At 34.7% G+C, this 25311-nt stretch overlaps 1 protein-coding gene across 1 annotated transcript in view; it reads right to left on the minus strand.

Moving 5' to 3' along the window:
* Nucleotides 1-25311, minus strand: part of TC2N (tandem C2 domains, nuclear) — a 38173-nt gene that overhangs the window by 11651 nt on the left and 1211 nt on the right. Inside the window, 8 exon segments of the mRNA XM_008588222.1 lie at nt 212-283; nt 1036-1152; nt 1552-1652; nt 2892-2967; nt 4156-4247; nt 5517-5684; nt 10457-10690; nt 12011-12133. Of these exon segments, the coding sequence (XP_008586444.1) occupies nt 212-283; nt 1036-1152; nt 1552-1652; nt 2892-2967; nt 4156-4247; nt 5517-5684; nt 10457-10690; nt 12011-12077 (927 nt within the window). The 5' untranslated portion in view covers nt 12078-12133.

Raw genomic sequence — 25311 nt, forward strand, 5'->3', positions numbered from 1 at the left:
TTAAAAACTGAGAGATAAATTTCTGTTGCTTTAAGCCACCCAATTTGTGGTACTTTGTTATGGCAGCCCTAGGAAACTAATATATCAATCATTCCTCCATATGAGACATTTTAGATGTCAACTTTTCCACTATGAACTGTCAAGAATATTTTTTATATATTTTGTTTGCATTTTAGATTATTTCCACTGAACAGACTCCAAATAGAATTACTATGTTAAAATGTATAAATATTTTAAGGTTTTGATGTATACTGTAAAAATAATTTCTAAAAAGTTGTATGTTCTACAGTACTTATACAATTTTCCCTAATTCTAATAGCAAAAAAAAGAGCAATATGTAATTTAAATTTGTATTTCTATGATTAATAGTGAGAGTAAATTTTTTTCATGTTTATTAGTCATTTGAATTTTTAAATAATATATTCTAGAAGATACTTTTCATTTGCATAGAAAAATACTAATTTAATCCATTTCAAAAGACAAAAATGAACATGTATTTAAGTTACCATGAAATCTAGAATCTATAAAACCAAATTCAGGATTATAAATCTTCCAGTTATTCTATTAATCCATTTCAAAAGACAAAAATGAACATGTATTTAAATTACCATGAAATCTAGAATCTATAAAACCAAATTCAGGATTATAAATCTTCCAGTTATTCTACTTGGAAATATTTAAAAGAAATTAATTACAATCATGCAATCATTTTTCTAAACCAAAGTGGGCTGGGGGGAAGAGAAGACAAAAATATAGACATTTATTTTCCTTTCATACAAGGAAAATAAATAGGTTTCTTATAAATTGTTCATATTCCATATACTCTTATTATAGTGATTAAGATTTTCTTTTTAAATGCAACTTAATATTGGACAACAAAATATCAAATATGTTTAAGACTCAATATTGTCTTTAAAAGGCAAAGGTACATAATTTGCAGTTTCCCAAAAATAAAACACTTTCTTATTCTGATTCTTTACATGGATAAAAGCGACAAAATGAAAAAACAGAAAAGAAATTCAAACACAAACTTACGCTGGAAACTTCCTTGGCTGAAGACTTGAAATGCACTTGTTTAGGCAATGTTAGTGTTCCTTTTATAGAAATAGTAGGAGTGTCTCCATAGATAGAGGGCCAACTTAAATCTGTGCACTAAAAAAAATTAAAATACACTTTGAATTTTATAAAGGACTCTGAGAACACAAATATTTAATGTATTTCTTGAGTTAATGACTTTAGATTAAAAACTATAAAAATAAACTTTGGTCTGAAACTTCATGTTTCATCACATTAAACTAATTTTGACATTTAATATTCTAGACGTCATATCAATTTCCTTCTTGAGGTTAAAACACACATACTGCCATCATACTATAGACTTATTTTCTTAGATGCTTTATTAAATATTATTTTCTGCAAAATACCATAGAATCCTAAATTCCAAAGACAGTATTGATTGGCCCATTCTCCAGAAGAGGGCAACAGCAGATGTTTAAAATGTCTAAATATTCAATTTTGAAATAAAAGTTAGTATCAACTATACTGATTTACCTGTAAAACTGTGATCCAGATCTGCTCTACTGAAGAATTATAAAACAATTTCACATTCAGTCTCCCAAAATCTCTTTCATCTCCTGATAGGGTAATTGTATCTGAATTGTAAAAAGACAAAGATGTTTGACATGTTATGCAATCCTTCTAACCCAATTAAGCTTTGTTAACAATCCAATTTTAAGGGCACAATTGAAAAATGCTACAATTATTTCTTACAGTTTCCAATTTATAAGACAGAAATCACGCTAATGTTTTTACTGAAGTGTGAGGGGGAAGATATACTATGAAAAGCACATGCTTTAAAAATTTAACCCAATAACAGTGTCAGGGACTTAGTTAAAACTAAGAAAAACCTTTCCGAGAAGCGTTTACATGGCCTTAATATTATATGTTTCTGGAAGTTCCTTCACTAACATAGTTTAAAGCAAACAAACAAAAGACATCAAACTGCTTCACTTTTTTAAAAGAGCATTCACACCAGAACACTGAGAAACACACCATCTGGTCTGAGTATCCATTTGCTGATAACACTGCCAACAAAGATACAATCAGCATCGATATAATCATCTAGAGGTTTTTTGTTTTTTTTGGTTTTTTTTTTCCCTTTTTGTCTTTTTTACTGACCGGTAACAGGATCGCAACCCGCGGTGTCGCGCCCGTACCGGGGACTGGCAACGGGATCGCAACCCTTGGGGTTGCGCCCACACCACGCTCAGCCAGTGAGCGGGAACCGGTCTCCACATGGGATCCGAACCCTCGGTGGGAGCGCCGCCGCGCTCCTAAGCGGCGCACTCTCCAGTGCACCACCGGGCCAGCCCAGGTTTTTGGTTTTTTTACCTTATCATATATGCTTTTTTTTTTTTCTGACCGGTAAGGGGATCGCAACCCTCAGCACACTGTTATCTGCACCACGCACCGGCCATCTCTATATAGGATCCGAACCCGGGGCCTCGGCACTACCAGCGCTGCACTCTCCTGAGTGAGCCACGGGGTGGCTGGCCCTATCATATGTGCTTTTAAATTACTATTGAATAGAAACAATTCCCTTAAGAGTATAAAACCACCGGGCCGGCCCAGGTTTTTGGTTTTTTTACCTTATCATATATGCTTTTTTTTTTTCTGACTGGTAAGGGGATCGCAACCCTCAGCACACTGTTATCTGCACCACGCACCGGCCATCTCTATATAGGATCTGAACCCGGGGCCTCGGCACTACCAGCGCTGCACTCTCCTGAGTGAGCCACGGGGTGGCCGGCCCTATCATATGTGCTTTTAAATTACTATTGAATAGAAACAATTCCCTTAAGAGTATAAAAATAGAATACTTTATTCCTTACCCAGGCTTCTGTTACTCCCCTGAGAATTTTTCCTTGAGGAAGAACTACTGGGTACACTGGACAATGAATCATGTCTCTACAAATAAAATCCTTCTTTAGTCAGAAATTGTATATCAAACTTTAAGGATTTGTATACTTATGCCCCAATATCCACCCAGTATTAAACTGCATGCTAACCATTTTGACAGTGTTACTGGCCAGAATTTCCCACTTTTAGATAGTAAAGAGGAAAAAAAGCTTTTTGTGTATGTTATCAGGAAAATCTTAAACATCTTACAAGATAATATATTAGAAATCTTTTGCTGATATTGGTTTGGTTTTGTAATAAGGAGGAAGATATTACTGCTTAAGTTTCATACTTGAAAGCATTAATGAAAGTACTCTGGAAGTACCATGTTACCTAAAACCTGCAAAGCAGCAGTTATCAAAGCATGGTCCCTCTGGACCAGCAGCATCAGCATCTCTTGGGAACTTGGTAGAAACACAAACTCAGGCCCCACCACAGGGCTAGTGAATCAAAAATTGGGGTTTATGCCTGGTAATCTGTATTTTAACAAGCTCTCAAAATAATTCTGATGCATGTCAAAGAATTGTTGCTATAAAGAATTGTCTGTAAAAAATTAACTTGACTGAGAATTACTAAGAATTTGTTTTGAATATATTTCCATTTTATAAAACGTGTATTTCATGCATAAAAGAGTTCACAAGTATATATAACAGTATTTTCACAGTGCTTTTATTCTCAGTTATAGGAATTTGGGTGATATATCTTTTTATTTTGCTTATCTCTATTTTCTAATTTCAAATAATCACAACTTACTTGCACTAAAAAAGAATCATTTTTGAAAATATCAAGAAATTCTCAATTCCACTTCAACGATAGGAAGACACTGTTAATATTAGTGAATAAAGTCCTATACAACTCAGTAGAAACACTAATTTTTAATAACTAGCTGCTTGTGTTCAATAAGGAAAGTTAAATTAATAAGCAGTTTTAACTATAGCATTTTAAATTCCAACTGTTTCAAGATTCTCTGAGTGCATACCAAGTGACAGACGTAAAATTCATAAAAAACTGCCTTTTATTAGTCAACTGAGAACTTCCTAAAATAATGCACATAGGAAATGTGAAGTATTTATTCTTCAGATATTAGAATAGATATAAAATCTAGATTGTGTTGTTCCTAATGTAATTAAGACATTTCTTAATTTTTAATTTGAAAACAAATTATCACACATAATTAAATTTATATAAGTAATTTACCTGGATGAATCGCTGAGATAAACTTGTAAGATCAAACATAGATTTGCTTAGCCCAGGGGAACCAGGAAGTTTGCTGGTCCTTAAATCACAAACTACAAAGGGACATGAGAAAAGTACTTATTTTTATAGTAAAGAAAAAGGAACACTGGAATTCTACTTAATTACCAAGATCTAAATCTCTATAGGAATACATCGTGAATATTATGTGAAAATCTACATAAGACATAAAACCTTCTAATGAAATTTTTAAAAATGTTTTACAATTATTTTACTTTTGTTTGAAACAAATCAATGTTAATCAAACATTTTCACAACTACATCAAATATCTAACAGAGAAAATTCACTCTCTTGCTTACATTCCCCAATCCTTCATCCAAGAAGAATAAGAGGATGTAAGTACTTTGCTAAATGCAATTCAACTACTATTTAATGAGCACTTATAACAAAAAAAAAAATACAGAATCCCATGGTCTCCCATATTTCTAGTCTATATTTCTAGTTTCCCTCCTAAACTGTAAGATCCTAGAAGAAAGGAACTCCGTATACAAATTGTGTACAAGGGGTCTTCAAAAAATTCATGGAAAGATATGTTTTATATTTTAATTCTATTTTTCCATGAATTTCTTGAATTCTAGCAAAATGGTGTGCACACAGCAGGCCCTTAAGTAAATATTTCTTCTTTATTTTCAGTACCTCACCCTGAATTCAGTGGTTGAGATAGTTATATATATATTCAAAACTTGAAAAAGTGAGAATTTTGTGAATCAGAGATGTACACAGTAGACTGATTTAAACAGTCTCAAACATGAAATTTTAAAAGTTCTATAATCATTTAAGCATTTTCTATAATCTTTATTTATATTTCTAATCATATCATGGGTTTCTAAATTCATCATATTCTCTGAATAGAGCAGAAAAGAAAAAAGTCTGTAAATATCTGTTGTAGAATTTATGAATAGAGAGATGATATGAGGGTACTTCAAAAGTCCACGGAAAAATAGAGTTAAAAGATAATGCAAACCTTTCCATGAACTTTTGAAGCACCTTGTACATAAAATGTATACAAAATAACTGAAAACAAAACTTCTATCTAAAAAAAGGGAAAATAAAATGGAATTTGGAACTACAAGCAGACATACCTCATTAATCTTTTGATTTTTGTATTAGGTATAATACCACAGAGAAGTCAGGAAGTCTATCACAACACTTATGAAGCTTGCTTTTTTCTTATTTTTTATTTTTAAATTGCTTTTAATAATAAGAATCATTTCTTCCAGAGTTTTAGATTTAATTGAATGATTTCTAAATTTGTTAAAGAGAAACAAACACAAAGAGAAAAAGCACAAACAAATTTTCATACCTGATCCATATGGTCTCGTTGCTTCTGAACGAGGAGGAAAGCGCCGACTCAAATCAGGTGAAAAGTGCCGGTATATGTACAATGGGTTATATACATCATAGCTGGGTCCATGCTGGGATGAACCGGAAAGTTCTACCTTTCGATCCCCAAAAGAGGCTCTGGCAGATCCTGAAACAATTGTTTCTAAAGTTTTACAACATCCTTTTCTTGGAGTGTTAGCCAACAGCTGGTATACCCAAAGCAAAGGGAAATTTTTTTGTCTCAGTACTAAATCACATACTTTTGATATCCAAAAAATCAGCACACACTTATGGAGTTCTAACTGTGTGAAATATTATGCCAGGGATCAGCCAAGAACCCTGCTCTCAAGACAAGCTGATAAATTTTTGGCATATATTATATGATCTGAGTTTCCTCTTATTTTTCTACTTACATATAGAACATCTTTTAAATATAAAGATGATCATTTTTTCAGAGACACCCTCTTCAAGAAAACACAGAACATTTATAAAAATTGACTACACGGTGAGATACACTGAACAATTCTCAAATTTGAAAGGACTGAAATCATACAAAATGTTTTCTTACCACACAATGCAATTAAGTTGGAAATCAAATAACAAAAAGATGAATAGAAAATATTTATATGGGAACATAAAGGAATAAGAATAATCAAAAAGATAATCATTTAGAAGAAAAACAAGAATGAACAAAATATTTGCTCTAATGGGTATTAAGAATAGAATATTGGGGAGCTGGCCCGTTACTTGGTTGGTTAGAGTGCAGTGCTATAACACCAAGGTCAAGAGTTTGGATCCCAGTACCGGCCAACAACAACAACAACAACAACAACAAAGAAAAAAGAATTTAATATTGGCACAATGACAGGAAAATAGATAAGAGAAACAAAATAGAAGGCCCAGAAAGAAATACCCATTTTATGGGCACTTGATTTATAATCAAGGTGGCATTGCACAGCAGTGGGGTAAAGGGCCAACAACAACAACAACAACAACAACAACAACAACAACAACAACAACAACAAAGAAAAAAGAATTTAATATTGGCACAATGACAGGAAAACAGATAAGAGAAACAAAATAGAAGGCCCAGAAAGAGATACCCATTTTATGGGCACTTGATTTATAATCAAGGTGGCATTGCACAGCAGTGGGGTAAAGGATCATATTTTCACTAAAAGGTGATAAGACAATAGGACATCAACATGGAAAAAAATAAGACTATTCAACCAAACATATTCACAAAAAATTAATTCCAAGGGGAATATAGATCTAAACTAAATCTTAAAGGCAATCCAATAAAGCTTCTATATTTAAGTTAATTTATAAGAAAGTTTTCATGAACTCTGAACAGGAAAACACTTCTTAAATGAAACATAAAAAGCATTAATCATAAAAATATTCTAATGAACTGAACTACATTAAAATTTCCATTTGTCAAAAGACTATTTAAGAGAGTGCAAAGGTAATCCATAGAATGGGAGATGTGTGCAACAAACATAACTGACAAAGGGCTTGTATCCATAATATATAATGAATCCCTACAAATCAATAAGAAAAGGACAGACAAGCCTATATATAAACTGGCTTAAGACTTAAACAAGCACTTCAGAAGAGAGGCTGTCAATCTTACTATTTATAAGGGAAATGAAAGTTAAAACCCCAATGAGATACCATTACACACTCACCAGAATGATTAAAACTAAAAAGAAGAACAATAGCAAGTGTTGACAAGAAAGTACAGCAATGTACTGTCGGTGGGAATGATAAGTTGATGCAATCACTGTGGAAAACAGTTTGGCAATTTCTTCTAAAACTGAAGATATTTATACCCTATTACCCAACAATATTCTAGACATATACATGAGTGAAATATTTGTACATGTGCACTAAGAGACATGTATAAGAATGTTCATAAGTATCAATAGCCATCATAGCCCAAAACTGGAAAAACCTTAAATGTCCATCAACAGTATAATAAACAGTATTATTTACTTATTACATAAAAATACCTTACAGAATGCTACACAGAAACAATACTGCACATGCCTTTTAGAATATAGAATAAATTATAATATACAATTACTGCACAGATATGAAAACAAACTAAAACTGCCATATGATCCAGCAATCCCACTGCTGGATATATACCCAAAGGAATAGAAATCATGTTGAAGGGATACCTGCACTCCCATGTTTATCGCAGCTCTATTTACAACAGCCAAGAGTTGGAACCAACCTAAATGTCCATCGTCAGATGACTAGATAGAGAAAATGTGGTATATATACACAATAGAATACTACTGTACCATAAAAAAAATGAAATTCTGCCATTCACAGCAACATGGATGAACTTAGAGAAAATTGTGTTGAGTGAAATAAGCCAGGCACAGAAAATACCACATGTCCTCACTCATAAGCAGGAGCTAAAAAAAATAAACAAATAAAAAGAAAAAGAGAAAGATACAACAATCACAATACTACACTGAACTTTCAAAAGGAGAGAACAGAAACGAGGGCAACAGAGGTGGGAAAGGGGTAGGCGGTAAGGGAGGAATTGGTAAAGAGCCACAAAAATCTATTACATTGTATATTGTTGAGTATACCAATTATCATGATTTGAATATCACATGTCACATACGGGTATTAATATTCAACTCTGTACCTCACAGATATGGACAACCAACTATGTTTCAATAAAAAAAAAGAAAATTGTAGCAGAGAAATGAAAGATAAAAAAAAGAACTAAATGTAAATTCTATAACTAAAAAATGCAATGTCTAAAATAAAAAATTCACTGGATAGGCTTGACAGCAGAATGGAAGTAACAGAGGAACAAGACAGTGAACTTGAGAATAGATCAATTTATCCAACTTAAAGCATAAAGAGAGGGAAAAAAATTGAAAAAAATATATAAAAAGAACAGTCTCAGAGACCCACAGAACAATATCAAAAGGTCCAATGGCCAACATATGTGTAACTGGAAACCCAGAATAAGAAGACAGAGGAGATGGGGCATAAAAAAATATTTGGACAAATATTCTAGATCTTTTAAAAAATTTTTAAATTTATTTTTTCCTCATTGTACATGTTTATGGAGTACAGTTTGTTGTTTCAATACATGCATATATTGTATAATGATCCAATCAGAATAGTTAGCATATCTATCACCTAATCATTTCTTTGTGATTCTGACATTCAAGATTCTCTTTTCTGGCTATCCTGAAATACATAATATGATATTATTAGCTATTGTCACCCTAGGGCACAAGAACTTATTCTTCCTGTCTAACTATAATGTCATACTGGTGTACCAACCTTTCCCCAGCACCCCCTCTCTCCTCCGTTTCCCTGCCTCTGGTAACCACTATTCTACTATTTTTCTTTTTTCCTTCTCTTTTTATTTTTCTTAATTGACCCATGATAATTATGTATTTTTACAGAGTATAATATGATATCTGGGTACATTCATACTCTGTGCTATGATCATATCAGGGTGCTTAGTATATTCATCACCTCAAACATTTGTCACTTCTTTGTTTTAGGAACATTCAATAGAATCTTGACTAGCTAGTCAAAGACACAAACATTGCAGATCTTGGTAAGGGTTTGGATTTCACTGATATATACATTTGTCAATATTCAACAAATTACACTCATAATTCAACAAATATAAACAAAATTCAACAAATACACACCTATGCAATTCATTGTGTACATCAAAAGAAAACTGTAAACATACCACTGAACTCCAGTAAATGATATATATGTTCAAGTATTTAGACGGAAGTGTATTGATATTTTCAATTTGTACTGAAATGTATCCCCTTCCCAAGAAAAGGGGACTAATAATCGATAAAAAAATGAACAGGTGGACATACATGTGATTAAAGCAAGTATAATAAACTGTTAGTGTAAGAATTTATGTGATGGACATACTAATATTCACTGTTAAGGTCTTTCAACTTTTCTGTATGTTTGAAATTTTTCTAATAAAATTTTGAGGGGAAAAAGCCACTGTGACTGACAGTGTTTCAATGAAGTAACACAAATTTTTTTTTTTTTTTAAAAGAGAGCTACACTTTGTTTCATCTTATCTTCATTATGCCATTGGCCACTACAACATCAGCCAAAATTCAGCCAGGGAATCTGCTTCATTCAAGTATCTATTTAGACTGGGAAGTACAGACTGGTGAAGAAAGAAGGGAAGAAAGAATTGCTTGTTTCCTTACTTCTCATTGCACCAAATGTTAGAAAACAGTAGATAAGAAACTACGTTTTCTATGCTTGCTGATCAGACACAGGTTGAGCATGCCCAATCCAAAATTTCGAAATGTTCCAAAATACGAACCTTTTTGAGTGCTGACATGACACCACAAGCAGAAAATTCCACACCTGACGTCATGTGACAGTTGCAGTCAAAACTTTGTTTCATGTATAAAATTATTAGAAATATTGTATAAAATCGTCTTTAAGCTATGTGTATAAGGTGTACATGAAACATAAATGAATTTCATGTTTAGATTTGGGTCCCATCCCTAAGATATCTCATTACGTATAGGCAAATGTTTCAAAATCCAAAACACTTCTGGTCCCACGCATTTCGGATAGGGGAACAAAATAATTCCTGTACAAAATAATTCCTTTACTTTTCTTTCTAGATATGTGAAGGATAACTGAGGTGTTATATTATTCCTTTTAAAAAGGCCCAATCTACACACAAATGTCTTGCATTGCGCTCAGATCGCATAACAGGACCTTTCAAAAATACCGTCCCATTAAGTTTTTCTAAAGAAAGAGCAAAACATGTAAAAAGCAAAATACAAAATTTTTGTATTGACATAAAAGAGCAAAATAACAGCAATAGCAGCATTTAAATGCTGCGTGTTGATTTTTAAATTCTGCCTTTTTATTGTTTACCTTCAAGTTCTTCCAGATGTGATGGAGTTCCTTGTATCCTGGGTTGAATATAAGATAACTTAAACTTGGGCACCACGAACGGTACTTGTTTCCTATCAGATGGTAATTTGGAAAGCAAATAATCCTCTGTACAGCCAACCTGAGGCTTTACAGAAACAGAAGTCAATGGAGGTTTACAGACAGTAGTACTTTGACTATTTGAGACTGCTGCCTTAAAGTCTCTTTCCACAGAAACTGCAAATGGAAGAAGAAAAAAAGAAGAAAAATGTCACAAATATACATATAGATTACACATAATAATCTAAACCTAGCATGCTTTGATACTTATTTAATAATTTTAGAAAAAATTCCTGATACAGAAACTACTCTTGAGTCCTATCAAACATTTCTGGAATCTACTTTAATTTTGTCCAGCCAATGTTTGAACAATTAATACTCTATTGCCAAAGTATATTAACTTACTCTAATGGTAAAGTCAGTTTTTAAAGAGTTTCATTCCCACAAGAGTTTATAGATGGAAAACAAGTTTATTTTGTAGTTAAGTCCACAATGCTTTCAAGTAAGATCTAGTCATGTAAAAATACTGTCAACAAAACAATTCTTGTTGTCAGTACTACTGTGTAATATCAACTTAATCACATAAAGCAATTTTGAAAAGAAGCTGAAGGTCTACAAAAATCTCTGCCAAAACACAAAATAAAATGCACATTGACGCTAGATACACATCACAATAGCAATTCTCCCTATCTTAGCTTCTATGACCCATTTTATCCATTCTCTATAAGCTGCGTGACTTAAGATGGGGAGGTAAGAGACACTCTCAGAGTTAATTTTTATGTATATTTAGTATTGTCTGTAGACTGAATGAAAATACAACTACTACTGTGTAGGAATTTATGAAATGTTTCAATGTAAAAAAGAAGCCTACATTCTCAAATATACTAAGAAGCTCTACTCTAGGCTAAGAAATATAAGAGAGAGACAGAGAAAAATAAAGTTCCAACCATAGCCCTGAAGAAATTTTTAAAAACCATGTGATAGAAAGGGAAATCTGCAGGGGTCCTTGAAAAATATGAGTCTTATAGGTCCCTTCCCCATATGTCACTCATTCACAAAAGGCATTCTTAAAATGTACTGTACATAAATTAGAAATTGTCTTTATTTAAAAATCAAAACATTCATCAGAGTATGTTCTCCCCAAACACACTTCCTCTCTGTCATTACCTGTAGTGCCACCTATAGTGCCCATCCACCTATAGTGCCCATACCCAAGTCTCACCTTCTCTGGCTTCCTTCTTCCCACCCAGCTTGCTAAAATCCTGTTCAGACCTCCATGGCAAATGCCATCTTTTTTATGATGATGTCCTGGGGTGTATCCTGGGTTGGATTCATCTCTCTCCCCAGAACTTGGAATTCTGGAATACTTACCTAGTGTGTCCTATGTTTCTGCCTCCCCCGTGAAGAGAGGATACATGCCTAATTTATCTTTATATTATAAAATGCCACAAAGAAGTCATTAAATAAACTGTTTGCTGAAATCAAAACCAAACTCACAGTTATCCTTTTCTGTTTCACCATAGAAACATCCTCTACAGCAACTCTTTATAAATTCTGCTGCCATTACATTCAACTTCCAATATCCAGCAAAAGATACAAATTTTCAATTTTTATATTAGTCTGTTGGTAGAACAGAAAACAAGTTAAAATGACCGTGCTTAATGCCATTAGATATCACTAAATAAATCATATTATCTGTCTTTCTAAGATATGAGGGCTCTGAAGCAAAAATATTTAAGAGGAAGATAGATTTTTGTTCCCATAATGTAATTTTGTTTAACCTAAGATCCTCATGTTAGTAAAATGACATGCTTAAGAATTACTAAATGAACAATCTCAGTGTTAAAATCTGAAAAAAAGAAAAATCCCACTCTTAATTTTCTCTTTCACCTAAATCTGTGTCCAAGCAAAATGTGAAAGAAAATATCTAGCACTCATAAAATAAGTGTGAGAAAAATTTTACTTCCTCCAGATCAATTATCTTGGTAATCCAAAAGCTCTATAAGGGGACAATAAACATGTAATTACATACTTTGAGTTATTTTAATCTTTAGAATTACACTAACAGAAAAGTACAGTTATCTCTGGGAATCCATGGGTGTTTGGTTCCAGGACCCCCCAGGGATATCAAAATCCATGGGTGCTCAAGTCCCTTATATAAAATGGCACAGTTCTTGCATATAATCTATACAATCCTCCTGCAGATTTTAAATCATTTTTAGATTACTTATAATACCTAACAGAATGCCTAAACATCACTTCATTTGCTACATAATACTGGGCAAGTGGCAAATTCAAGTTTTCCTTTTTGAAACTTTGTGGAATTATTTTCTTAGTATTTTCAGTTCACAGTTGGTTGAATCAGGGATGTGGAACCCATGAATTTGGAGGAGGGCCAACTGTATATTTTAAACACACACACAAAGATACCACAAATAAGATACAGTACAAATAGAGGGAGTCTGTTTTATATTCAGGAACATAAAATTGTGTAAGAACTTCATGTCCAATTTCCCACCTTAGTGTCAATGCCTTTGCTCAAAATGAACTCTCTGCATTCATGCCTAGTTAAACTCCATACATTTTTTATGGGAAATTTTAAACACATGCATAAGAAAACAGAATAGTATAACAAAACCCCAATCACCCAGTTTAAACAATTATCAACTCATGGTAAATCTTATTTCACCTCTACCTCCCCATTTACTCTGTCCTCTGGCTTATTTTGAAATAAATTCCAGTCATATAGTTTCATCCATAAACACTTAAGTAATAATCTCTAAAAAATGTGGCAGAAGGACTCAGGAGTTAACTTCAAGGGGCTCTCACTGGCTGAAGATGGATCACTTCAAGCCTTAAAACAAACATTTGTAGTGGATATTACAAATGGACATATCAAATATTCCTAAAGGGTACTCCTTTTCTTTTAACTTAACCCTAATAGCATTATCACATATAAAAAAATTAACACCATCGACTACTCAGTCCGTTTTCAAATTGCCCCTGTCGTCTCAATTTTTTTCATAGTTGCTTCATTGAAATCAGACCAAAATTTGGATTGTTTCATCTTTCGCTATCAGAAATAGTGCCACAGTAGTTTTGTGCGCACGTATTTCTCAAGTATTTTTCAATATATATCTGTAAGATAGATTCCTAGAGACAGGGCTACTGGGTCAAAAAGTGTGTATGTGTAATTTTGCTTGTACTGCTAAATTTCTTCCTGAAGCTATACTATTTCACATTCCCAATAGCAATGTATGAGAGTATCTGTTTCAGTCACCAACAAAATACGTTATCAAAATGTTGGACTTTTGCCAATGTTGCAAAAGAAATTATACTATGTATTGTTTTACTTTGCATCTCTCTTATTGTAAGAGAGGTTGAGAATCTTTTCATATAAGGATAATCTGTGTTTGTTTCTATGAATTCTCTGTTAATTATCTCCTTCCCATCTTTTTATAAAGCTGTTGGTCCTCTCCAGTTTTAGAAGTTCTTTATGTATTTCGGAAATTAACCCACTGTCCATGATATAAGTGACAAACATTCTCCCAGTTTGTCATTTGTCTTTTTACTTTGATTATGGTGTTTTCTGCTATGCAAAATGTGTACACATATGCAAACACCCATGAATACTTGTGTGTGTGTATGCACATACACACATATACACATAGTTCGTGTGTAAGGGTATGTGTATATATATTAAAAACATATATATATAAACATACATATGTATCACATTATCTATGTTTTTCCTTTTTGATTATGAACTGAGTAATAGAAGTTTTCCCCATATATACGTCATAAAGTAATTTACCCATGTTTTCTTCTGCACACATACACATAGTTCGTGTGTAAGGGTATGTGTATATATATTAAAAACATATATATATAAACATACATATGTATCACACTTATCTATGTTTTTCCTTTTTGATTATGGACTGAGTAATAGAAGTTTTCCCCATATATACGTCATAAAGTAATTTACCCATGTTTTCTTCTAGTATTTAGCATGGTATTATTTTCTATATTGACATCCCGGTGTACGGTATGAGAAACAGATTCAAACCTACCTTTTCCCAATTGGTTACCCCAGTATTACAAACACCACGTATTAAGAATTCCATACTTCCTCAACTGATATTGGGATGTTTCCTTTATTATACACTAAATTTCCATATGCAACTGGGTTTAATTCCTGTACTTCATATTCTCTTCAATTGGTCTGTCTAATCCTGTACCAATACCACATTGTTTTAATTTTAAAGGCTTATAACATGTTTTAATATGCAGCAGGGCTAGCCATCCTTACTGCTCTTCATTTTCAGCATTGTCTTAGCTATTCTTGCTTGTCTGTTTTTGCAAATGAACTTTATAATTAGCCCTAGAAGGAAAAAATCTGATACTTTCCATTGGGATCATGATAAACTTATAAATTATTTTAGAAAAACTGCCATTTTTAAGGATGTTGAGTCTTCCTACCTAGAACATGGTATATTCTTTGCATTTGTTCAAGTCTATGTTTATGCCTCTGGGAGTTTTTATAGTTATCCTCACACAAATTCTGAACATTTCTTGTTAAGTGTATGCCTGTATAATTTGCTTGGCTATCATAAATAGCATCTCCTCTTTCATTATATCTTGTAACTGATTTCTATTTTTATGTACAAATTTTCAAAGACCCTGTTCATCCCAGTACATCAGAGGAAGCACTCCTTAACCAACCAGATCAAAATAATTTTCTCTCATCTCTAAATGTCTAGTGTATTTTTTTTTAAAAGGTTAAACATTTTTCTCAACATTTCATGACATCTTGTTCTACCTCTCCTGCTAAAATACAAACTATTAAAAAACAATATTGTACTCACTTTCTGCTTAGCATTCAGCACCCTGTATGGTGCTGGGAATACAGTTGGAACTCAGCAAATAACTAACTGATAAATAAGGAAACAAAGTACAACAACAATCTCCTAAAAAAAAAAAAATCACAACATACTCATCAAATCACATTTCTGACCCCAACTGGCTTGCAAATACTTAACATTAATCATGAGAGGAATGTGGGAGGATTAGTTAAAAATGACCACTACTTCTAAGAGAAAAGTTCTCAAAATTGATGGCCTTGAGTCACCCAAAATGAGTTGGGGAAGATGGGGGAAGGATGTAGAAAGAGAGAGAAGTTTATATGAACAAAATATGAGATCTGATTAAAGTGCACACCCAGGAATATACTGAAGGGAAAGATGGTTTAAAATTGAACACATGGGGGCCGGCCCGGTGGTGCACTGCGATAGTGCGCCGCTTGGGAAGCGCGGCGGCGCTCCCGCTGAGGGTTTGGATCCCACATACAGACCGGTTCCCGCTCACTGGCTGAGCGAGGCGCGGGAGCAACGCCGAGGGTTGCGATCCCGTTGCCGGTCCCGGTCCGGTACGGGGGTGACACTGAGGGTTGCGATCCGTTGCCGGACACGGAAAAAAACAAAACAAAAAAAAAATTGAACACATGGATATTTCCACTTTGGGCCAAATGGAATAATAGGGTCCAGATTTAACAAAACAACAAAAAAATTGAACACATGGATATTTCCACTTTGGGCCAAATGGAATAATAGGGTCCAGATTTACCCTACCACCTGAAAAACAAACAAAATATATAAATAACCAGTTTTCAAGACACTGGCCATTGGGTAACAAAGAACTGAGAAACAGGAAACAAAAGAGGTGAGCCCTACATCTTACTGTCTTGAGGGAGTTTCCAGGCCATGGGAAAGGAAAAGTTACCCAGGCAAAGCCCAGCAGATTCTCTGAATCTGTAGGTGAATTCCACTGTGATCAGAGAATTTATTATGTATGATTTCAGTATTTTAAAATTTTTGAAACCTGCTTTGTACCACAATATATGGTCAATTTTGATAAATGTTCCATGTACATTCGCAGCTCTGAGTGCAGTGTTCCATGCATGTCAATTAGGTCATTTTTGGTCATGTTAAAGTCTTCTGTAACTCTTGCTAATTTTTTTCCTGCTTCTTCTGTAAAGTACTACAAGAGATGTGTTTAAAAGAAAACTTCAACTATGACTATAGATATATCTATTTCTCCTAACAGATTTGTTTTACATATTTTGAGACTAACTTATTAGGTGCATACAAATTTAAGCTTATTAAATAATATATCTCTTAATCTCTAGTAACGCTTCTCACCTTAAAGGTGGCTTTGTCCAACATAACTAGAATGAATTTCTTTTAGTTAATATTTGTATGTTATATGTTCTTTCCATCATTTGATTTTCAACCTCTTTGTGTTATTACATTCAAGGAGGCTTTTATAAGCATTATATAGTTGGATTGTGTTCTATTATCCATTCTGACAATCTTGTATCTTACTTATATTTTAATTGTATTTAGTCCAATCATATAAATTTAAAACTGTTTTAACTTATTGGTGATTTAAGCCTTTTGTCATTATGGTGACTTTTTATCTCTAGATATATTTGAGTTTAAATCTATCATTTTATCTTGCTCTTTCTATTTGTCCTACTTGTCCTCTGTTTCTTTTTCTTTCCTGGCATGGCTTCCTTTGGACTGACTGCTTATGATCTCCATTTTTTCCCTCTAATAGATTGGATATTACATTAGTTTCCTATTGCTGTTGTAATAAATTACCACAAATTTAGTGTCTTAAAAAATAACGCAAACTTGGCCGGCCCGGTGGCGCACTGCTACAGTGCGCAGCTTGGGAGTGCGGCGGCGCTCCCGCCGAGGGTTCGGATCCCACATACAGATCGGTTCCCGCTCACTGGCTGAGCGAGGTGGGGGCGCAACACCGATTGAGTTTAAATCTATCATTTTATCTTGCTCTTTCTATTTGTCCTACTTGTCCTCTGTTTCTTTTTCTTTCCTGGCATGGCTTCCTTTGGACTGACTGCTTATGATCTCCATTTTTTCCCTCTAATAGATTGGATATTACATTAGTTTCCTATTGCTGTTGTAATAAATTACCACAAATTTAGTGTCTTAAAAAATAACGCAAACTTGGCCGGCCCGGTGGCGCACTGCTACAGTGCGCAGCTTGGGAGTGCGGCGGCGCTCCCGCCGATAACGCAAACTTGGCCGGCCCGGTGGCGCACTGCTACAGTGCGCCGCTTGGGAGTGCGGCGGCGCTCCCGCCGAGGGTTCGGATCCCACATACAGATCGGTTCCCGCTCACTGGCTGAGCGAGGTGGGGACGCAACACCGAGGGTTGTGATCCCGTTGCCGGTCCCGGTCCGGTACGGGCGCGGCACTGAGGGTTGCGATCCGTTGCCGGACACGAAAAAAAAAAAAAATAACGCAAACTTATTATCTTACAGTTCTGGAACTTATCAGTCCGAAATGGGTTTTATTAAGCTAAATCAAGGAGTAAGCAAGGGCTGCATTCCTTCTGGAGGTTCTATGAGAGAATCTATTCCTTTGTCCTTTCCAGTTTCTTGAAGCTGCCTGCATTTCTTGGCTCATGGTCTCTTCCTCCATATTCAAAGTCTGCAGGAAAGTTCATCTTCCAATCTCTCTCTCTGACTTCTGTTCCCGTGGTCACATCTCCTCTGACTCTGAATTTCCTGCCTCCCTATATCATTTAGAAAGACTCTCGTAATTACACTAGGTCAAACTGGATAATCCATAACCTAGGAGAATTTCCCATCTCAAAATCCTAATTCATATTTGCAAAGTCTCTTTTGCCATGTGAATAAACATATTCACAGGTTCCGGGGATTAGGATGATCATCTTTCGGAGGTCATTATTTGGCCTACCATAGACACTATAAATCCAATTTCCTTTTCTTTAGCTACTCCGGATATTTTAATACTTAAAATGTGCACACTTAAAATGTGAAAGTCTAGAGTCAATTCTTTTATCCTCCTCTTGCAAAATAAAAGGGAAAGACCGTTAACTCCTTTATACACCAACCAATGTGTGACTTAGGCATGATGTTATCATTGCATGTATTTTAATTGTATCTTGTTTTAAATCTACATAACATTATTGTTATTCTTTGTAAAGTTAGTGTTCGTTTGTATTTACACACATACATTCACCAATTACCTTCCACTTCATTCTTTCATTCCTTCTTTCATTCCTCCATTTCGATCCTCCTTCCATCTCAGACTATCCATGTAAAATCATTCTTTTTGTCTATATCCTTCATCATTTACTTTAGTGAACGTACACTGGTAGAAAACCCTCCTAATTGTTGTTGGTCTCAAAATATCCCCTATTTTGTCCTTTTCATATGGAAAATGTCAAATATATACAACGTAGAAAGAATATAAAATAATTCTACATGGACACACCACCTATCTTCAATTATTATCAACTCTTAGTCAATCTTTTTTCCTCTATATACTCCCACTTCCAGATATTTTTTAAAAGATGTAAAATATTTTTATCTGTAAGTATCTCGGTATGCATCTCTAGAAGACAAGGTCTTTCCTTACTTAATGCAACCACAACACTATCCCAACGCTCCCAGAAAATCAATAATTTCTTCATGTTATCAATATTCACATTTCCCTAATTTTCCTATAATTTTCTATACCTCATTTGTTTGGTGTGAAATAAGTTTAGCTATCTAAGTCTCTTTTAATCTACAGGTTTCCTGACAAATATTTTGATACTGAAACCAGGTCTTTTATCCCAGAGTTTATTATAACCATATTTTGCTGAATGCATTCCCATAGTATCATTCAGCGTATCCCTGTCTGCTGTTTTTCTGTAAAATAATAGTTACATCTATAACTTGATCTGATTCACTTTTTTTTTTTTTTTGGTTTTCCTTTTGGCAAGACTGCTCAATCCACTGTGGGTACATAATGTCCAAACTTTTTTTTTTTTTTCTTAATGATGACAGTAGCCATTGATGATCATTGTATTTCTCTCATTCTTAAAAGATATTTCCTCTGGTTACAAAATTCTAAATTACAAGCTATTTTCTTCAGCACAAAATAATCATATACTGCTGTCTTCTGTCCCACGATTGCTATAATGTAGTCAGCTGTCAACATAATCACTGCTCTTTTGAAGAAAATCTATATTTTTGTCTAAGCCCTAGAATTACTTTTAAGATTTCCTCTGTCTCTGGTTTTCTTCATTTCACTACGATGTTCCTAAGTGTACAATTTTTTCTTCCTTGAAATTCATCGAAATTCTTGAATCTGTAGATTGGTCGCTCCTTTAGTACTGAAAAATTCTCATTCCTTATCTCTTTAAATATTGCTTTTGCCCATTCTCTATTTCTTTCCTTTCAGGAACTCCAATTTATTAGACTTTCTCACTATAACTTCTCACTCTGATCACTCTAATTCCCACGACTCTTAATCTCTCATATTTTTCATTTCTATCTTTTTGAGCTGTACTCTGTATGATCTATTATGATCTATCTTCCGGTTCATTAGTTCTCTCTATGGGTATGCCTAATTATCTAATCTGTAGTTATAAACTTGACAAATAAAGTTTGAGTTTTTATTACTGCATATTTAATAGAAATTACACTGAGTTCTTTTTTCAACCACCTCTGTAACTGTCACGTTTTAGACTCCTGCTCCCTACATATATTTTCAAACTTGTCTTTTATTTACTTAAACACAGTCCAGCATAGTTATATCAATGACTAGTAACTCGAACTTTTGTAAATTTATTTCTAATTATGTATTGTTTCCACTGAATCTTGCTCAGGATGTCTTATTTCCTTGTATACTTGGTTATCTCTGACAATAAATTATTCACTGACCATGAATCTTTACTGGTAGGATTTTTTAAAGCCAAAAATGAAAGTATACTCCTCCAGAGAATATTTATATTTGTTACCAGATCATTTTAAATTCATGCTCTGACAAATAACCCAATCAAAAATGAGCAAAGGATTTAAACAGACATTTCTCCAAAGAAGATAAACAAATGGCCAGTTAACACATGAAAGGGTGCTTGTGGTGCTACTGCAAGGCTAATGTCTGAAATCCTGTCAACATCGCCAATTGCAGGGCTACAGACTAATGTCGGAATTCTGCCCACATCACCAATTGTCGGGCTCCACGACTTCGCCAGTTGTCGGGCTCTTTTACCTGCCAGTAATCCTGCCGACTGGGCCAATTATTGAGCTAGGGCTGGGTCTGGAGCTCCCAGACCCCTGAAGCCCATTCACAGAATGGGTCACAAACCTTTCGTATGCCAGGATGGGTCACGAGACCCCTTCACGCAGGTCTGTGAGCTAGGTAACTGGCCAAAAGGTCCTTGGAGCCATAGGTTGGAAAGCATGGCTGTGCCGGGTGGACACCCAAGGCAGATGCCCACTCACCTGCTTCACTCAAGCTACTCTCTTCTCTCTCTCTCTCCCCCTAAAGAACAGAAGAATAGCAACAAACCTAAAAAGATACATTGGCACACATGCACACTAACTCCACACACACACACACACACACACACACACACACACACACAATTTGCTTACAAAGGATGTGCTAAAACCATACCCAACTGGACCCAGGGGAGGGCCCTGACCAAACTATTCTATTTTCCCAACAGTGCTCAACATCACTGTTAGGGAAATTAAAATCAAAACCACAATGAGATACTACCTCACACATACCAATTAAAACGATAGGAAAAAAAAAAGTTTTGGTGAGGATGGAGAGAAACTAGAACCCTCATATACTGCTGGTAGAAATGTAAAATGGTACAGCTGCTTTGAAAACACTTTGGCAGTTCCTCAAAAACTTTGCACAAAGTTGCCACATGACCTAGGGATTCTACTCCTAGGTAAATATACTTATGAGAACGGAAAATGTATTTCCACACAAAAACTTCTACACCAAATGTTCATAGAAGCATTATTCATAATAGCCAAAAAATGAAAACAACCCAAATATCCATCAACTGATGAATGGGAAATAAAATATGGGATACACCCATATGGTGGAATATTTATTCAACCATAAAAAGGAGTGAAGTACTGATTCATGCTACAACATGGATAAACCTTGAAAATATTATGCTAAGTGAAAGAAGCAAGACACAAAATACCACATATTGTATGATTCCATTCATATGAAATGTCCAGAATGAGGAAATCCATAGAAATAGAAAGTAGATTAGTGGTTGCTAGGGGATGGGAGGGAAGAGGGGAATGAGGAATGACTGCCAATGGGTACAAGGTTTCTTTTGGGGGGTGAAAAAAAATTCTTGAAATAGATAGTGATAATGGTTGTACAACTTTGTGAATATATGAAAAACCACTGAACTCTACACTTTAAAGGGGTGAATTTTATGGTGTGTGAATTATATCTCAAAAAAATTTTTTTTAATTCACAACCAAATTTTTAAAATTAGACCACCAAGATGATATGAACTTCTTCCCATGGTCTGTTTGGTGTTTTGGTATCATGGCAACTTTCCTTGCAGTCCTTTGAAGGAGGTTGGGTGAGTTTTCACCCTCTTCATGACATCACAGCCATTTGGGATCCCAGAATTAGGGACAGAAAGTCTCTTGTTAGCTTACCTTGAGTGAGTACTGGGCTGACTTCCAACTCTTCCTCCCATACTGCAAATCCAAGTTCCTACTCAAATCCATTAAGTTCCCCCCAGTTTAGCAAATACCTTCAGGGCAAATAAGACTTAAGAGCTTCTTCAGACTCTCATACTTTCAGATTTCTCAGATTTGGCATGTTAATTCCTATCTTTTTGAATTGTTTTTTTTAAATACAGCATTTTTAAATACACTGTTTCAGTGTAAAGGTTGTTCCAAATACCTCAATTTACATACTACCAAAATGAAAATCCTGTATTTACTTTTCCAGTTAAAATTAACTTTAGTGAGTTAGGACAGGATTTACAAAATCTAAAGATAGCCTGATATAGTCTACATTAGAGTAACTTCAGTATTATTGTGACTTCAGGTGATTACAGTAGATAATTTAAAATTAAATAACACATTATCATCCACGTAAAAGTTTATTTTTTAAAAAGAAAAAAAAAACAATTGAGGAGTCTAGTTTTAAAAGAAACATGGGTGGGTGACTTGTCTCAGGTATCAAGGTTCTTTATACAGCTAGAGTAAATAAGACTGTAACGAGGACACTTAAACAGAACAAATAAAGAATAGCCTTGAAACATATCCACAGATATATAAAAACTTGCCATATGATACTTAAAGATCACTGGAATGAAAAATAGAATATTCAGTAAATGATGCTGGGAAAACTGATTACCCATATGGAAAAAAAAATTGGACCCCATTTCATACCACACAAAAATCAATTCTATATGGATTAATGACATAAATATGAAAGGCAACATTTTTTTAATGGACTTTATTTTAGGGCAGTTGCAGGTTCACAGAAAAATTGAGAAAGTACAGAGGTTTTCCACATAACCCCTGGAAAGACAACATTTTAAAGCTTTTAATAGAAAACATCAGACTATATTTTTATGATCTCAGGAAAGAGAAAGGTTTGTTCAACAAGACGCTAAAAGCCCAAACCATAAAGGAAAAGACTGACATAGTCCACTACATTAAACTATAGAATGCTTTCATCAAAAGACACTATGCAAAAAGTAAAAAGACAAGCTGCTCACTGAGAAAAAAATATGTTCCACATGCACAACTGACAAGGGATTCAAAAGCCCAAACCATAAAGGAAAAGACTGACATAGTCCACTACATTAAACTATAGAATGCTTTCATCAAAAGACACTATGCAAAAAATAAAAAGACAAGCTGCTCACTGAGAAAAAAATATGTTCCACATGCACAACTGACAAGGGATTAGTATCCAGAATACATAAAGAACTTGTAGAAACCGATTTAAGTCACAAAACATAGGTAAAAGACATAAGTAGACACCCCGTAGAAGAACTATGAAAGGTTAAACATCATCAGTAAATGAGGAAATGTACACTAAATCCCCAATGAAATACCATTTCTTACCCACCAGATTGTCATTTAATAGTTAAGTATATACATGGTTGTAGTAAATATGAAAAATACAGAAAAATATATGAAGAAAATAAAAATTGTCTACAATCCCATCACCCTGAGGTAATTCCAGTTTTTAAAGAAGGTAAATGTACTGAAATGATGTGCTTTCTTCCATTCTATTTTTATTTAATCTGAGGTATAATTGACCTATAATAAATTGCAAATAATTAAAATGTACAAATAAATGAATCAGACATATGTATACATTAGTGACAGCATCATCCCAATCAAGGAAATGAATATATCTATCATCCCCAAAAGTTTCCTCTTGCCCCTTTTTAATCCATTCCTCCTTACTTTCCCTTGCCCCATTCCCAAGTAACCGCTGATGTGTCATCTGTCACATTAGATTAGTTTACATTTTCAGGAGTTTTGTTGGGTATATGTCCGGGCACAGTTTAGCATATGTTTCCCTTTAGTAGATACTGCCAAAGAGTTTTCTAAAATGACTGCACCAATTTACAATTCCACCAGCAGAGTATGAGAGTTCCAGTTGTTCCCCATCCTCATCAACACTTGGTGGTTAGACTCTTCCATTTTAATTATTTTCATATCACTAAGAGAAATATTCATTAAACTACTTATCTGAACTCTAGAACAACAACAAAAAAAAATCAAACTTTCAATGAAGATTGAAGTGAAACTTACTACAGAAATTTTAATGTAAGAGCATTTTCTCTAAAACACATAATAGTAATAGCAGCAAAGGCCCTGCTGTATGCCTCATGGATTCTGATTTAGTTCAAACATCTGATTTCTACGTAAGATTTTTAGAAGAATCATTGAAAAATACAAGAAAAAATCACATAACTTAAAAGCAAGTTGGGAGTATCAAAGTACTGGAACTCAGGTGACATACAGCCCAACACAGTTTACACTTGTGACTTAAACACTGATAACAATACCTGAACCCAATACATCAAAGTACCACTAAGACAGTCCTCGTAATTTGAATGGGAGGGAGATGAACTATTTTATTATGAATAGTTCTATTCAATATGCTCAACTACTTGCTCTCAGCTTCTGCTACTTAACCATAAGAGAAAAAATGCTATGAGATGATGCACTTTAACATAAGGCCATTCTATATTTCTTATATTCTTTCCAACCTCTCTTATCAATGCCCCTCTACCACCCTGTTGCCTCTCCTAATCTTTCTTTCTCAAAATAAGGATTCTACACTATTACTTCTTCGTCCTCTATTCACACCTCAAATTCATCCAAATTTGGCTTCTACCCTTACCATTTTACCTAAATTATGTTTGCTAAGGACAATGACCCCTCCTAACTACCAAAGCCAATAGGCACTTAATCAGTTTCCAACCTCCTGTTTCCTCTGACTCATTTAACTCCCAGATACACTTTCCTCCTCATTAAAAGTCTCCTCCCCTGGCTTCCACAACACTACTGCCTCCTAGTTTTCCTTTTCTTTCCTGAATGCTCCTCCTTGGTCTCCTTGGCTGTTTCTGCCCATCACTTAATATTGGTATTTCCCATCCTTGGTTTTCCCCTCCTAGTTGAAACTTGATTCCTTACCCCCCTCCAGGATTAACTACCACAAATCCACCTCTGCTTGCAACATCTACAACTGTGATCCTGACTTCAGAAAAAACTGATATCTGGGCCGGCCCGGTGGCGCACTGCTACAGTGCGCCGCTTGGGAAGCACGGCGGGGCTCCCGCCGAGGGTTCAGATCCCACATACAGACCGGTTCCCTCTCACGGGCTGAGCGAGGGGCGGGCACAGCACCGAGGGTTGCGATCCCGTTGCCGGTCCCGATCCGGTACGGGCG

The sequence above is a fragment of the Galeopterus variegatus genome, unplaced genomic scaffold, assembly GCF_000696425.1.
Source record: "Galeopterus variegatus unplaced genomic scaffold, G_variegatus-3.0.2 Scaffold4725, whole genome shotgun sequence".
NCBI classification, from domain to species: domain Eukaryota; kingdom Metazoa; phylum Chordata; class Mammalia; order Dermoptera; family Cynocephalidae; genus Galeopterus; species Galeopterus variegatus.